The 14,600-nt window shown below is 40.2% G+C and overlaps 1 protein-coding gene across 1 annotated transcript in view; it reads right to left on the bottom strand.

Annotated features, from left to right (window-relative positions):
* Positions 1 to 1,047: 1,047 nt before the first annotated feature.
* The window catches only part of Fancm (FA complementation group M), a 57,779-nt gene continuing 44,226 nt past the window's right edge, over positions 1,048 to 14,600 (bottom strand). Inside the window, exons 19-23 of the mRNA XM_059279474.1 lie at positions 11,362 to 11,468; positions 9,502 to 10,059; positions 6,990 to 7,362; positions 5,366 to 5,657; positions 1,048 to 1,432 (exon numbers count right to left, since the gene is read on the bottom strand). Coding sequence (XP_059135457.1) covers positions 1,276 to 1,432; positions 5,366 to 5,657; positions 6,990 to 7,362; positions 9,502 to 10,059; positions 11,362 to 11,468 — 1,487 coding nt within the window. The 3' untranslated portion in view covers positions 1,048 to 1,275. The remainder of the gene's footprint in view (positions 1,433 to 5,365; positions 5,658 to 6,989; positions 7,363 to 9,501; positions 10,060 to 11,361; positions 11,469 to 14,600) is intronic.

Below are 14,600 nucleotides of genomic sequence, written 5' to 3'. Positions count from 1 at the left end.
TAGAAACTATTATGCTAACAAATCACAGTACTTACACTTGGAAAAATTCCAAAATACACTTTGCTTTTAGTGGTTTTTAGATTTTTAAGACAGGTTCTTGTTTGTAGCCAAGACTAGCCTCAAACTTGTGCCTACTGCCTTGGGTTACAGTGTGCTAGTATTCTCAGTCATATTCATCTTTGCTGTGTATGTATGCAGATGTGTACACACAAGGAAGCATGTATGTGTGTGGTGGCCCAAGATCAACATGAGATATTTTTTGTTATTGGGGTTTTGTTTTGTTTTGTTTTTCCTTTTTTGAGATGGTTTCTCTGTGTAGCTCTGGCTGTTCTGAAACTCACTCTGTAGACGAGGCTGGCCTCGAACTCAGAGATCCACCTGCCTCTGCCTCCCGAGTGCTGGGATTAAAGGTGTGCATCACCACCTCCCAGCCGCATGGGATATTTTCATCTATCATTCACATTATTTTTGAGACAAGTCTTCCACTGAACCTGTGTTGGAACCCATTTAGGCTTTACCCAGCAGGTGTGCATAAAGAGGATGATTGGACCACAGGCTGGATACCAGGTGTCTAAGGTGGTCTGCACTTAGCTGTGCTGGGGGGAGGTCTTTTGCTCCACCCCTTGGCATTTTTTAAAAGCCCTTTGGCAGAGACAGTCAAGTCAGGGCCTGATGAGTTAGGATGCAGGTTCTCCCAAGGTTATGCTGTATTTATTTTCTATCTTTTTCTCTCTCCTCTATCCTTCTAACTAATATTTCCTGCTGCTTCTACTCAAGAGTACTCTGGGGAAAATGTAGGGGTGAGGGATGGCCCCCCAAAAACCTGAAACTCACCAATTCTGCCATACTGGTTAGCAAACTGATATCCTCCAGTCTCTAAAATCCTCAGCACTGAGTCCAGGTGTGCACCACTCTATCTAGCCTTTACATGGGTACTGGGGATGAACTCGGGTTCCCAGGTCCTCAAGCTTGTGCAAGAAGCACTGAAGCAGCTGATCATCTCCCAGCACCTTGGCTTGCTTGCTTGCTTAGATGCTTAAGCCAGTCTGAACAACACCACACAGCCTTGATTTATTCAATAAAAACTTATTTCACAGTTCAGTCAAAATGATTATGGAACATCAAAGATTTCCTTTTAAAAATAAATTATGTCGTCTATAAATAAAAAGCTTTACAATATGTAAAGATATCTTTAAGAGATGAAATATTTACATATTTTAAGCTGGTAATCACAAACTACAATGATTATTTAGTATTGTGAGAGTTCTTTCATAATCACACTTTGAGTGCTGAGCATGCATCAGATTTCAGTCTATCCTGGTTAAGATCACTTGGTAACATTTGCATGTCAAATGTATAGTGAATATATCTGTAGATCTCCTCAGCCTTTTGATGAGTTACTTGAGCACATGCGGAGATTTCTTCAGGTGAGCTGAAAAGAAAGAGAAACAGTGAACCTGGCTTTTATGACATTTACTATTTTTATCATGTCTCAGTATGGAGCACTTGTCTAGCAGGTATGAGGCACTGTATTCAGTTACCAGTACACATTCAAAGACCTCTTCCATTGTGCATCTAGCTAAATGCCCTTAGCATTAGTTTAAACAGAACAAAAACTTGTTTTCTTTAAACTGACAGTAGACTGGGCATGGCTTTGCACTCCTTCAATTCTAGATTTCAGGCAGAGGAAGGCCAGCTCTGGAGTCTGGAAAAAGCATAGTCTATATAGTTCCAAGGGCACATAGTAGGACCATCTCAATCACCTACAGTAGTTAAAACATGAGATCTGCAAAGGAGCAAATATCTATGAAATCTTCCCCAGAATATTCATTTGTAGAAACCTGACTGAAGCTGAGGGTGAAGCTGAGGTATTGGAAGACTGGCCCTTAAAGGGTAGGCCTTTAGGGGGAGAAGTCTTTAGGTGACTGGGATTGATACCCCTGAGGTGTGCAGGTGAGGTTTTGCTGTCAACGTTACACAACCTGGGAAGAGGGAACCTAAATTGAAGGGTTTTGCAAAAAGCCTTAAGGAGTTATACTATTTTCAGTATTTACCTAACATGACATACAAATACATATAAGTGAATATATTTATAAATATAGCTTAAATGAAGTTATGCTACTTGGGCTGACGATGCTTCCCACAAGAGCCATAGCCTAATAGAATCCCTGCTGCATACAGAAATATGAAGTAGGAATTCAGCTGCCAATGGCAAAAGCTATTATTACCTGGAAGAGCCAAGGGTTTTTCCAGAGGATAAAGCCAAAACTCAAGGAGTCTTGGTGATACTGGCTTTTGGATGTAGTAGATATATCCTGCAGTGAATTTCTTGTGTGTTATTGTAGCCTTTCCATTTCATTAATCTCACAAGAACTTATAACAATGTAATTGATCATTTATTTGGGCACAACTTCCCCTATACATTTGGGGTAATTGGATAACTTTCCCTAGCTGTGTTTATTCTTCATTAGCATACATCTGGCCAGGGCCACTCTCCGGACAAAAGTATTTCAGTTAAGATACTTTTCTACATTCAAGGACTAATTGCAGATAGATAAGCATTAGCTCATCTTACCTACAGATAAGAGAAAGTAACCACAACTGATACTTTAAACCTAGTCAACTACCTGTGGCTAGTTAGGCCATGGCTCTTAGAGGAGATCCTACCCACAGATAAGTATAACTCTCAGTCTTCAACAAAGATGCTGCTTTTGGGAAATGGGAAGATGGTTTAGAGCACTGGCTACTCTCCCAGAGGAACCAAGTTCAATTCCCAACATCCAACATGGTGGTTCAACTGTCTTATCTCTAATACCCAGGAATGTGACATCCTCTTCTGGATATACATGCAGGCAAAGCATATACATACACATATATATGATATATAATAACACAAAGTATATGTAGTACATATATTAAATATCAAATATATATTAAACAATATGAAATTATATATAATATTATGACATAATATATCATATACATATATATTTAAAGCTCCTCTTTGCAGCAGATGGGAGATCATTACAGAAAACAACAGGTCAAAATGCAGAGATCACCTAATTGTAAGATGCTCAGGCCCAGTAGATACATCTACAATACAACTTCACTGAAGGCTTAGGGAAGAGGTGGTGAAAAGATTTTAAGAGCCAGAAGACCAGGAAATCTATTGTGAGATTGTGTCTCCTAGAAATGATAGGGAAGCTACACCCATGATACCTCAACAACATGGCTACTTAAGACCTAAAGAAGTCATACCAATAGACATACTAACATGGAAGGGGAAAAATCTCTCAGGGCCCTACCCATAGACAAAGAACTATAGGCAACTAATGACTATAGAGAGAGGGACAATTAATTGTTTCCAAGATGGGTCCAATTAGTTATCCAATACCAAGAAGTCAGCCCTAAAATCATACACACAAGTAAAACAGACTCAGCAGGTTGTATTTATATAGTTATGTGTATGTGTGTGTAACAATAATAAAGGCCATTGTTACAAGAGTGGGAGGAGGGAGGTGAAATGAGTGGAACAGGAAAGAGGAAAGGGAGGAATGATGCAATTATATTTTAATTTAAAAAGAGACTACCAACTTCATTAGTATTCAGAGAAATTCAAGTTTAAGACATAAAAAAGATATTACACCATTACGTGAACATAATATTTATATATAAAAACAGGAATAACAAATATATACACATGAAAGAATAAACATAAAAACCAAGACAAGTCCAAGAATTACTAGTCATACAATAATGGCATCTATCAGACGGAACTCAAAAGAATGACTGTGAATATGTTCAAAGAATAAACTCACTGGGAACACAAACAGCTTGAATGAAATGCAATATACAAAAGAGGGATTCAACAACAAACACCAAGAAAAACCAACCTGAAATGCTGGAATAAGCTCATGGAAAGTCTAGCAACAGGATGGATGAAGGACAGGCCAGAGCATCTGCTCACAGACATGATGGGGAAAGGGGAGCAGTTCGACAAAGATAAAGTAGAAATGACTGCATAAATAAGACTTGAACAAGGCAGTACCAATGGACATGTCAATGTGAAAGGGGAAATTTTCCCAGGATCCATCCACAGACAAAGAACTACAGGCAACTAATAACTCTTGGGAGAAGGAGAATTAGCCTCTCCCAGGGATGAGCCTTCTTACTTGTGCAGTGTAGAATGGTCAGCCTTGAAACCATATACACACAAAAATGGACTCAGTACGTGGTGTTTACATATATTTGTGCATGCACATAACATGTATGTAACAATGATAAAAAAAAAAAAAAGAGGCTATCAGGTTGGGGAGAACATGGGGTAGATGCTGTAGGATATCGTTCTGTATGCTGTGAATGTGTTGCTCTGATTGGTTGATAAATAAAATGCTGATTGGCCAATAGCCAGGCAGGAAGTATAGGCAGGGCAAGCAGACAGGAGAATTCTGGGTTGAAGAAGGGCGAGTCAGGAGTCACCAGCCAGACACAGAGGAGGCAAGATGACAAGGCAGAACTAGGAAAAGGTACCAAGCCATGTGGCTAAACATAGATAAGAATTATGGGTTAATTTAAGTGTAAGAGCTAGTAATAAGCCTGAGCTAATGGCCAAGCAGTTATACATAATATCAAGCCTCTGTATGATTTTTTTATAAAAGGCTGAAGGACTGTGGGTGGGAGATTTGTCCCGATCCTGGGCCAGGAGGGACACAGGAAAACTTCCCATTACAGGTAGACTTGAGGGAAGGTAGCTGGGAGGGGTTAGAAAGGGAGAAAGTGATGCAAAAAATACTAAGGTACCAGTTAAATATATATATATATCCAAATATATCATATATATATATATATATATATATATATATATATATATATATATCCAAGTTATATGCTCTTAAAATACCAACTCTACGGACAATAAGCATACAGAAAGAAGAATCTAGCTGTAAAAGCATAGAAAATGTTTTTACAAGAATCATAACAGAGCAGCTGGCAAGATGGGTAAAGGTGTCTGCTGCCAAGCCTGACCACTTGGGTTTGATCCCTGAGACTTCACATGGTGGGAGAGAACCAACTCCCAAAAGCTGTCCTTTGACTCTGATGTGCACACTGGCAGGCAGGCAGGGGCATGCACACACACACACATACACACAAACACACACACACACACACACACACACACACACACACACACACACACACACAATTAAATACTTATAATAGTAACCATTTAAAAATACTATGCAGTTGGGGATTTGGCTCAGTGGTAGAGCGCTTGCCTAGCAAGCCCAAGGCCCTGGGTTTGGTCCTCAGCTCTGAAAAAAAAAAAGACAAAAAATTAATAAAAATACTAGTAAAATAGACATACCTGTTAGCCATCTTTTTCACAGATGAAAACCGGTGACACATATTTAAGGCAGTTATATAACTTATACTGGGAATACTTAAATAGAACTGGAGAGCCTCACATTTACTAGGATTCAGCACGGCTGGAACATGAATACCAGCATTCTTTCTTTGTTCCACCAATGATAGCTCCTTTAGTAAATCTGCAGTTTCCTCTTGTCCAGAGCTGAAAAGGATTCGGATTCCAGCCCCAGCTAAGGCGGTTAGCAGACTGTCATAGCACTTTGTCCTTCTAAACATTCTTGATGTGTCTCCTAAAAATTTCATATTCAGCGAAAATGAAGGTCAGTGACTAAAATCAGGGAGAATAATTGGTACACTTTATTAGAATTCTAGCATCTTATCACTGAGTTAACAAGTGGTACCTTCTACTAATGAGAAACTACAACTACGCTTCAATATCTGATAGAATAAGGGGAACTATCTGTGCCTTGAACTGAAATTAACCTATGAAGAAGCTCATTAAATATTGGATTAGTTGATATAAAGTTGTGTATTGATTCCAATGACAACTAACCGAATAAATAAATACCTGGACGGCCTTCTAATGCTACCATATCATTCCTTACCTTTCCTGTTCACTTTCTTTTCCATATTCTACTTCTTTTTTTGCATTCCTCATTATAAGTTCCTCATAAAGATATTTTTCCATCACGTCTACCATATTTCCACTTTGTTTTAAACTACTTTCTCCATCCCTCACTTTTCCAATAAGGAAAAAAAAAAAAGGACAAAATTCCTGAAAGATAAAGTGACCTATCCAAGATACAATGTTCTAATTCATTAGTGATGGAAGGAGGAAGAAAAATGCTGCCCAGTTTCTAAACCAATGTTTTATACAAACCACTATGTCCCTTTACTTAATTTTTTCAATATTTCCATAATGGCTTTCCACAGCATGGTTTTACTTCATCCTTATAACACCATGAGATGAGCAGGGCAAACGTCTTACCAACAATAAACATATTTGTTATTCAGAGGCAATGACTTGTCAATGAAATATCTACAGAGCTGTAGAGAAATCAGAAACCAATGCATGGTTCTGTATCCCATGATCTGCACTATTCTCAACAGAGAAATCTTCCAGCAATGATTCCAATCTTGCATTTTCTAGGTACAACCTAGACACCCACTTCAGTGACTTATATACACCCAATCTTACCGCCTTCACAATGAACCCTCCTTGCCCCTCCCACGTCCATCTTCACTTATACTCAACAATTACAGCCAACAAGCCATTCCCTTACTGCTCTGTAACAAAGACGCTGTTCAGGTAGGTGTAACTCCCAGCTCTTCCCACCAACCCTGCGAACCCTGGCTGCTAAGCACCTGACTCCTACTTCTCCCCGAGGCGGCTCTGTCTGAGGTACTACTCATCCTTTCCGACGTGCCTGGAAAGGTCTTAGGACTAGTCTGCTTTGTCTTTGGTTTCTCACTGTTCAATTTTCATGAACCTCATTAAAATACAATGACTAATGAAAAGCATACTGGTATTTAGTATGAAATGATTCCCCCATAGCAGCAGAAGGATAAATTAAACAAGTCAATTTGGTATACAATCCTATAAACATTTGAAAAGTACAAACCTGCTTTTTCTCTGTCTTTTTCCACAATCACACATATCCTTTGAAACATGCTCTGCAGGCGCTGGATCTGCTCGATGAACTTGTTCTTACTGCCATTATTTAACATTTCGGACAGAGACTTCCTTTCTACCACCATGCGGTTACTTACGATGTAATCACAGCCATTAAGAGGACAAACCTCTACTTGTAACCCATGAACTGTCCTTAGCGAGGAAATTACTTCTAAACCAGAAGTGATTTCACGACTGTCCACAAGAATGCAAGCTCTATTTCCTTCTTGTGGCGGTCTAGGGGCTGTATGTCCATCAGCTACATGTAGTGGTGAATTAGAACAGGGTGCTATGGAGGCGCTGCCTTCCTTGGGGTCATCAACCTGAAGGGAGAAAGCACTGGTCACTGTCCAGCTGAATATGCGTCAGTGCCGCGAATGTCACATGTGATGCTGGGTCTCCCTGCTGAAGACATTCGTCACTTTAACTCCACCATGACCAAAGTGACTGTAGACAGAACAAACCACCACTCTAACAACTCCAAGTCAAGCCACAGTTGACAAACAATAGGAATAGAAAGACAATGAAATCCAGTGAAGTCTAAACCGAGCAGGGAAGAAAACAAGTTTTCAAATGGAAAGTGAAATTTTTACACTAGAGAAAAGAATGTCTTAATAACATGAAAGCAGACTGAACTGCATCTCAGGAATAAGGACTCTTAGACAAGATATTATTGAAAAACTGGGAGATTAGATAACCAGAAATCCATCTAGCTGAAAATAAACCTTAACTGTATGTTGGGGTCTCTTTGTTCTGTAGTAGTGACCCAGGGCCTTTTGCAGGGTAGACAAGTGTTCTACTATTAAGCCACATCTCTAGCCCTTAAGTAACATTTTCTTTTTCTTTCTCTCTTTTTCTTCCCCCAGGGAGTGGGGTGAGAAGCGGTAGTAGGGACTGAACCTAGAACACCGCACAAGCTAGGCAAGCACTGTCCCACTGAACTTTGTCTAAGGCCCACTAGCCTTTTTAAATCTAGTTTTAAAAATTGTATTATTACATGATGTGTGCATGGGTGCATGTCCAGGTGCACATGTGGAGATCACAGGACAATCTGGAGTCAATTCCTTATGGCTGCCTTTCCACAGGAATCAAGGCTCAAACTCCAATAACCAGGCAGCATGGCAAGTGCTCTGAGCCATCTTGTCCACCCCTACGAATACGTAAAAGAAAACTGCGTGTGTGTGTGTGTGTGTGTGTGTGTGTGCCCGAGTGTACGTATGTGCACCACATGTGTGCAGGTGTCCAAAGAGGCCAGAAGAGGGTGTGAACCCCTCAAACTAGAGTTACATGTGGGGTTACAAGAGTTATAGAAACCACTGAACATGGGTGCTGGGAACTGACCTGGGTTTCCTTCAAGAAAGCAAGTGCTCTTAACTGCTGAGCTCTCTCCAGCTTTATAGTAACACGTTAAAACAACCGGAGCTGAAGATGTAGCTCAGGGTTAGAACTCATCCCTAGTTCTAACTGTAGAAAACAAATAAAAAAAAAAGGGGGGGGGGAGGATATAGCTGGGTGGTGGCACTGAGCGCCTTTAATCCAAGTACTTAGAGGCAGAGGCAGGTGGATCTCTGAGTTCGGGGTCAGCCTGGTCTACAGAGCAAGTTCCAGGACATCCAGGGCTGTTACACAGAGAAACCCTGTCTTGAAAAAAAAAAAAAAGAGAGATGCAATAACTAACCAAAAACCTCCTAACAAGCCCAGGAGCAGATGGCTTCATTTATACAAGAAGTAATGCTGATAATTTGCAAACTTTTCTCAAAAGTTGAGGATAGGATTTCTTATTCTTTTCTACAAGATCAGCATCTATGAAGTCAGACAAACACTCTAAGGCAGCTACAACCAATATCCATTACGAATTAAATGCAAAGTCCTTCACAAAATATTGGTAACTCGGGGTGGTGGCTTCCACCTACAATCCCAGCACTGAGGAGGCTGAGGTAGGAAGTTCAAGACCAACATGGGCTAAAGAGTTGAGGCAAGCCTGGGCTACATAGCAAGACCCTACGTTAAACAAATCAACAGACAGCAGCAAATATTTGTGATTAATTCAACAGGTTAGACATTTTTGTGGATGAGAGCTTTACGTATGTAGTATTTGGATGTGTGGTATATGCACATCTGTGGATAGAATCATGCCTGTAAACTTCCAGAAACCAGAAAGACTTCAAGTGTCCTGCTCTATCACCCTTTGTCAGAGTCCTTTATATGACAGCATCTCTCACTGAACCCAGAGGGAGGCCAGCAGCCAGCCAACCCCAGGTTCAATGTCCAGACTGATCTGTGCTATGGGAGACCCTGTTTCTTCTTTGACTGAGTTATTTAGGGTAAATAAAAAAAAGAAAGAAAGAAAGAAAGAAAGAAAGAAAGAAAGAAAGAAAGAAAGAAAGAAAGAAAGCACACACACCCCAAACAACTCTTTTAAATAAACCTATGATGGCACTTTTCTTTACTTTCACACATACCTTAAAGTCGATTAGCCATTTCCCACATTCCTTCCTTGACTCCACACTCGGACATGGAGATGAAGTAAATGCGCCTGAGTTACGGCTCTGAGCCCTGGGGTTCACCACCTCAGGGACGGCATCCAGTATGCTCTGTACCACCTGCTGTCTCTGTGTGGGCTTCTCATTCGCTGTTGGACTACGAAGGACCCTGGGCTGCGCTGAAGACCCAGGAGGCCCTGAACTGCACTGCTGGCCCTGCTGGATGTGCTTGTCAGCATGGCTGCCATGGGCACTGGAATCTTCTCTGTCATTCACGGGGTGTTGTTCTTCGTCTGAATCGTCTGGTAAGATAATTCTAGATAGTTTCTTCTTTGACCGTGGACAGTTTTGTTTCGTGCTCATTTGTTTTAGCTTTACTGCGTATCGGGTTTTATATCTGACATTCTCATCTGTAAAGGAGTCTTTAGTTAAGTTAAAATCGACACAGATTTCTTCTTCACATGACTGGCTTTGGAAAGACTCCTCTCCATCAACACAAAAACTGTCCTCTAAATAGTTTTCATCTTGCTCAGGAATCTATGATAAAAACAGAAATATGTGAATTTATAACTAGGTTAAATTTACATTCTTTGAGGCACTAATGTTTATCCCATTTCATGAACAGCTACTCAGTACCTTCACTATGGGAAAAATGGGGACTGAGAGATTTAAAAAAAAAGAGAGAGCCAGGTGGTGGTGGCGCAGATCTTTAGTCCCAGCACTCGGGAGGCAGAGGCAGGCGGATTTCTGTGAGTTCAAGGCCAGCCTGGTCTACAGACCAAGTTCCCAGACAGGCTCCAAAGCTACACAGAGAAACCCTTTCTTGAAAAACTAAAAAGAAAAAAAAAAGCATTTTACCCTCTAGAAATTTACAGTCAACTGCAGGTATCCAGAAAAGTAAGTAAGAACTGTGTCAAGTGCTACAGAAAAGCCTAACATTAAGTTCAGAAGTCTGAAGAACCCTATTATCAAGCTGAGCATGGCAATTTATGGAAAGAAAAAATATCACCTTAAATGAGAGCTATCCCAGGATGGTGTGAGCTTATAATCCTAGCCACATGGGAGCCTGAGACAGAAGGATCTTCTGAGTTCAAAAACAATGTATGTGTGGGTAATAGCTTAGAGCTCTCAACCCGTGGGTCGTGACCCCTCTGGCAAACCTCTATCTCCAAAAAATAGTTACGTTTCAATTTATAACAGTAGCAAAATTACAGTTCTGGAGTAGCAACACAAGTAATTTTACAGTTGGGAGTCACCACAACATGAGGAACTGTATTAAAGGCTGCAGCATTAGGAAGGTTGAGAACCACTGGCTTAGAGGTTCAGCACTTGCCTAGTTATGTGGGAGTCACTGGGTTCAAGGGCAGTACTACTGTCAGTAACTAAGTAAATAAAGATCAGCACCGGTGACACAGTAAGATCTTGGCCAGAACTCAAGGACATCCCAGCACCCCAGAGGGGTGAGGGTGAGGTAGGAGAATCTCTAGTTATATATGGCACTTTAGATACAAAGCACATTTGGCTACACAGTGAAATTCTATCGCAAAACAGCAATAAACAAAGAAAGAAAAGATCCATCTGTAATTTTTAGAAACATTTTTTGGGGAAAAGAAAACCTTTTAAAAGAAGTATGACATGTGAAAAAAATTAACTAATAGATGATCAAATTCTATTTATTTCCTTTAAACTAATTCTCGTAGTTGGAAAAAAAATTCACAGCACAATTATCCAAGCCAGCTCTGACTTCCTAAGTTTAAAAACAAGATGGAAGCTTTATTAATATGACTGCATTTCAAATCACAACAGGAAATCCTCCACTATTACTTCTGTAGCAAGTACCTGTGAGAAGATGTTCATGTTATGATGTTTCTCAGGGACCATTTTGTACTTAGTGCTCATCAGCGGACTACGTACAGATTTCATGTAAATAGCTCTCATTTCAGAATCTGTGTAAAGATAAGAATTGAAAATAAAGTAGCAAAATCACTTACATGAAAATTTTCATTTAACTTTGACCACTTTAAATTTGCATGGCTCAACATTAAGAAAAGATTTATAAAAAAAAAAAAAAAAAAAAAAAAAAGAAAGAAAGAAAGAAAGAAAGAAAGAAAGAAAGAAAGAAAGAAAGAAAAAAGAAAAGATTTATGGAGTAGATACACACACACACACACACACACACACACACACATTTGTACGGACAGATCAGCTTGGACAACATAGTAAGATCTTATCCACAACCCAAATACATCTCAGCACTCCAGAAATCGAGGCAGGAGACTCTCTGCTTACATATGGCGCTTTGGATACATACCAAGTTTGAAGCCCATCTGGGCTACACAGTGAAATCCTACTGCAAAACACCAACAAAGAAATAAAAGATCCATCTATAATTTTTGGACTAAAATGTTTTAAAAAATTAAATTTTAAAAGCAATATGAGACAGAGACCTAAAAATAACTATTTAAAATGTTGTCAGAGGCCAGGTGTGATGGCACACGACTCTAACCCTATGGTCCGGAGGCAGAGGCAAGCAGATCTCTGTGAGTTTGAGGCCAGCTTGCCCTACAAGGTAAGTTCCAGGTGATCGAGAACTACATAGTGAAAACCTGTCTTTAAAAAAACCAAAAACCAGCTGGGTGGTGGTGGCGCACACCTTTAACCCCAGCACTCAGGAGACAGAGCCAGGCAGATCTCTGTAAGTTCGAAGCCAGCCTGGTCTACATACAGAGTGACATCCAGGACAGGCACCAAAACTACACAGAGAAACCCTGTCTCGAAAAACCGAAAACCAAACAAACAAACAAACAAATAAAAAACCCAAAACCTAAAGATAACAATGATGACGATACCAGAAGCTTTGCCTTTGAAAACCATCGTCTAGTTGAGTGACTGTGGACAACTTTCTTAAACTCTGTTCTGAAAATGAAGGGCAGGACCACAACTTTCTACTCAAAACAAAAGCATATAAAGACTTCAGGACTGTACCTGACTTACATAAGTACTAAAGAAAATCTCTAACAGCAAGAGAAGAAATCCAGTCAATAATCAGAAAGAAAAATGTACTGAAAAACTTATACGAAAAAAAAAAAAAGTTGTAATCTCTAGTTAAGGACAAAGTGAGAAAACATGGGTTGTTATTTACTGATGCTTATCATTTTAAAAAATTATAGCAAAGGATACTTAATACATGAAAATAAGAATTTCGGGGGCTGGAGAGATGGCTCAGAGGTTAAGAGCACTGACTGCTCTTCCAGAGGTCCTGAGTTCAATTCCTGGCAACCACATGGTGGCTCACAACCATCTGTAATGAGATCTGGTGCCCTCTTCTGGTCTGCAGACATACATGCAGGGAGGACATTGTATACACAATAAAAAAAAAAAAAAGATCACCTTTAAAAAAAAAAAAGAATTTCTTTGTACTTTTGAAACAGCTTTGAAATCTTTTCTTTCAAAGGTGCTATGTCTAAGGGAAATTCGGGGTGTCTCTCTTTGTTCAAACCACATATCTTCTTGGTTGCACAGCAGAACTCCACCTGTCCACTCTGCGACTCCAGCCCTCAGAGAACCCTGTCACCTTTAGCTGTCCAGAATCTAATCTCTCTCCCCTGTCAGTACTGCCCTTAGAGAAGCTGCCACCATGCTCTCCTCCTTTAAAGAGATTGAGGGACTGCACTAACGATGCCAGCCTGGGACCTAACCGCTGTCCCTGAGCTTCCGGTTCCCTCCTACGATGCTAGTCCTGGAACCGTCTAGGAGCACTGCTGCCTGAGGGCCTTGGAATTTGCTGTTATCTTTGAATGTTACCAGATTTTACTGAAGTCTGCAAAACCCACATCCATTACTGAGCACTGAGGGCAGTACACCTTATTCTGGAGACTGCATATCCAGGATTATAGCATGGAGAAGTTTGTCCATAAACAAGTTTTTACTTTAAACTCATGGTCCTTGGGAAATTTTGTAGCTGTAACTTATATCACAGTCTGCAGAAACAGGAAAAAAAAATGACACAACCTGATCTCTGAAAGGCTAGGATACTGATGAGCCAATCAGAACGTTTCTCACTTCAGTAGCAGGCAATCTGAATTATCGGCTCTGAATGTACTGGGCATGCCCAAGCATTACTTGACCACATTATTTTCTGAAAGCAGATCTCCCTTATCTGATACACAGTAAGGTTAGTGTTTTCCTCAATTGGTTTTATTCATCCACATTTGCTGAACGGCTTTCTTCTAGTCACTGGTCAAATGCCACATTCTCAACGAGGCATACTCCTCACAATGGCAGCTTGATCACCTCGCAGGGTAAGGCACTCTTAATTACAGCAACCAGCAGGCTCAGGCGGGAGGCTTAGAGATTCCACTGTCAGCCTGGGCTACATAGCAAGACCTAGTTTCTTTTTTGTTGTTGTTTTTGTTTTTTTGGGTTTTTTTCGAGACAGGGTTTCTCTGTGTAGCTTTGCGCCTTTCCTAGATATCGCTCTGTAGACCAGGCTGGCCTTGAACTCACAGAGATCCGCCTGGCTCTGCCTCCCGAGTGCTGGGATTAAAGGCGTGAGCCACCACCGCCCAGCTTAAGACCTAGTTTCAAAACAATTAACCTACAACAGCAAGTTGCCTGTGTTCAACACCTCCAGCCTTAGCAAGTTCAGGTCCCCATCCCCACTTTCCTTACTTCTCTGTAAATGTTTCATCTTATAAAACACTGCACACTTCAGTTGTCCTATGTATTGTCTATCTTCTTCCATGTGAAAGCAAGCGTCATATGGAGACTTCAAAGGCCTTTTGTATCTCTAGCATCTCTTTCTTAGCTGCTTTCTATTAACAGCAAAAGGAAGGCATGAACACTAGTTAAATGAACGTCTGATGCTTGAGCTGCCTAGGTAAATCAGAAGCCTAGATCAAGTATTGCAGAATTTAAATGAAATTTAAATCAGAAACCTATAAATAAATATTGCAGAATTTAAATAAAAATGAACAAATAAACGTTTTATACATACTAAATATAAATCCCTATAAAGCCAAGTTTCTTTTAATAAAGAGACCATATTTAAATATGACATTAGACACACTGGAAATAAT

This window comes from Peromyscus eremicus, chromosome 14, assembly GCF_949786415.1.
Source record: "Peromyscus eremicus chromosome 14, PerEre_H2_v1, whole genome shotgun sequence".
NCBI classification, from domain to species: Eukaryota; Metazoa; Chordata; class Mammalia; order Rodentia; family Cricetidae; genus Peromyscus; species Peromyscus eremicus.
This window is presented reverse-complemented; position numbering and strand designations above follow the sequence as displayed.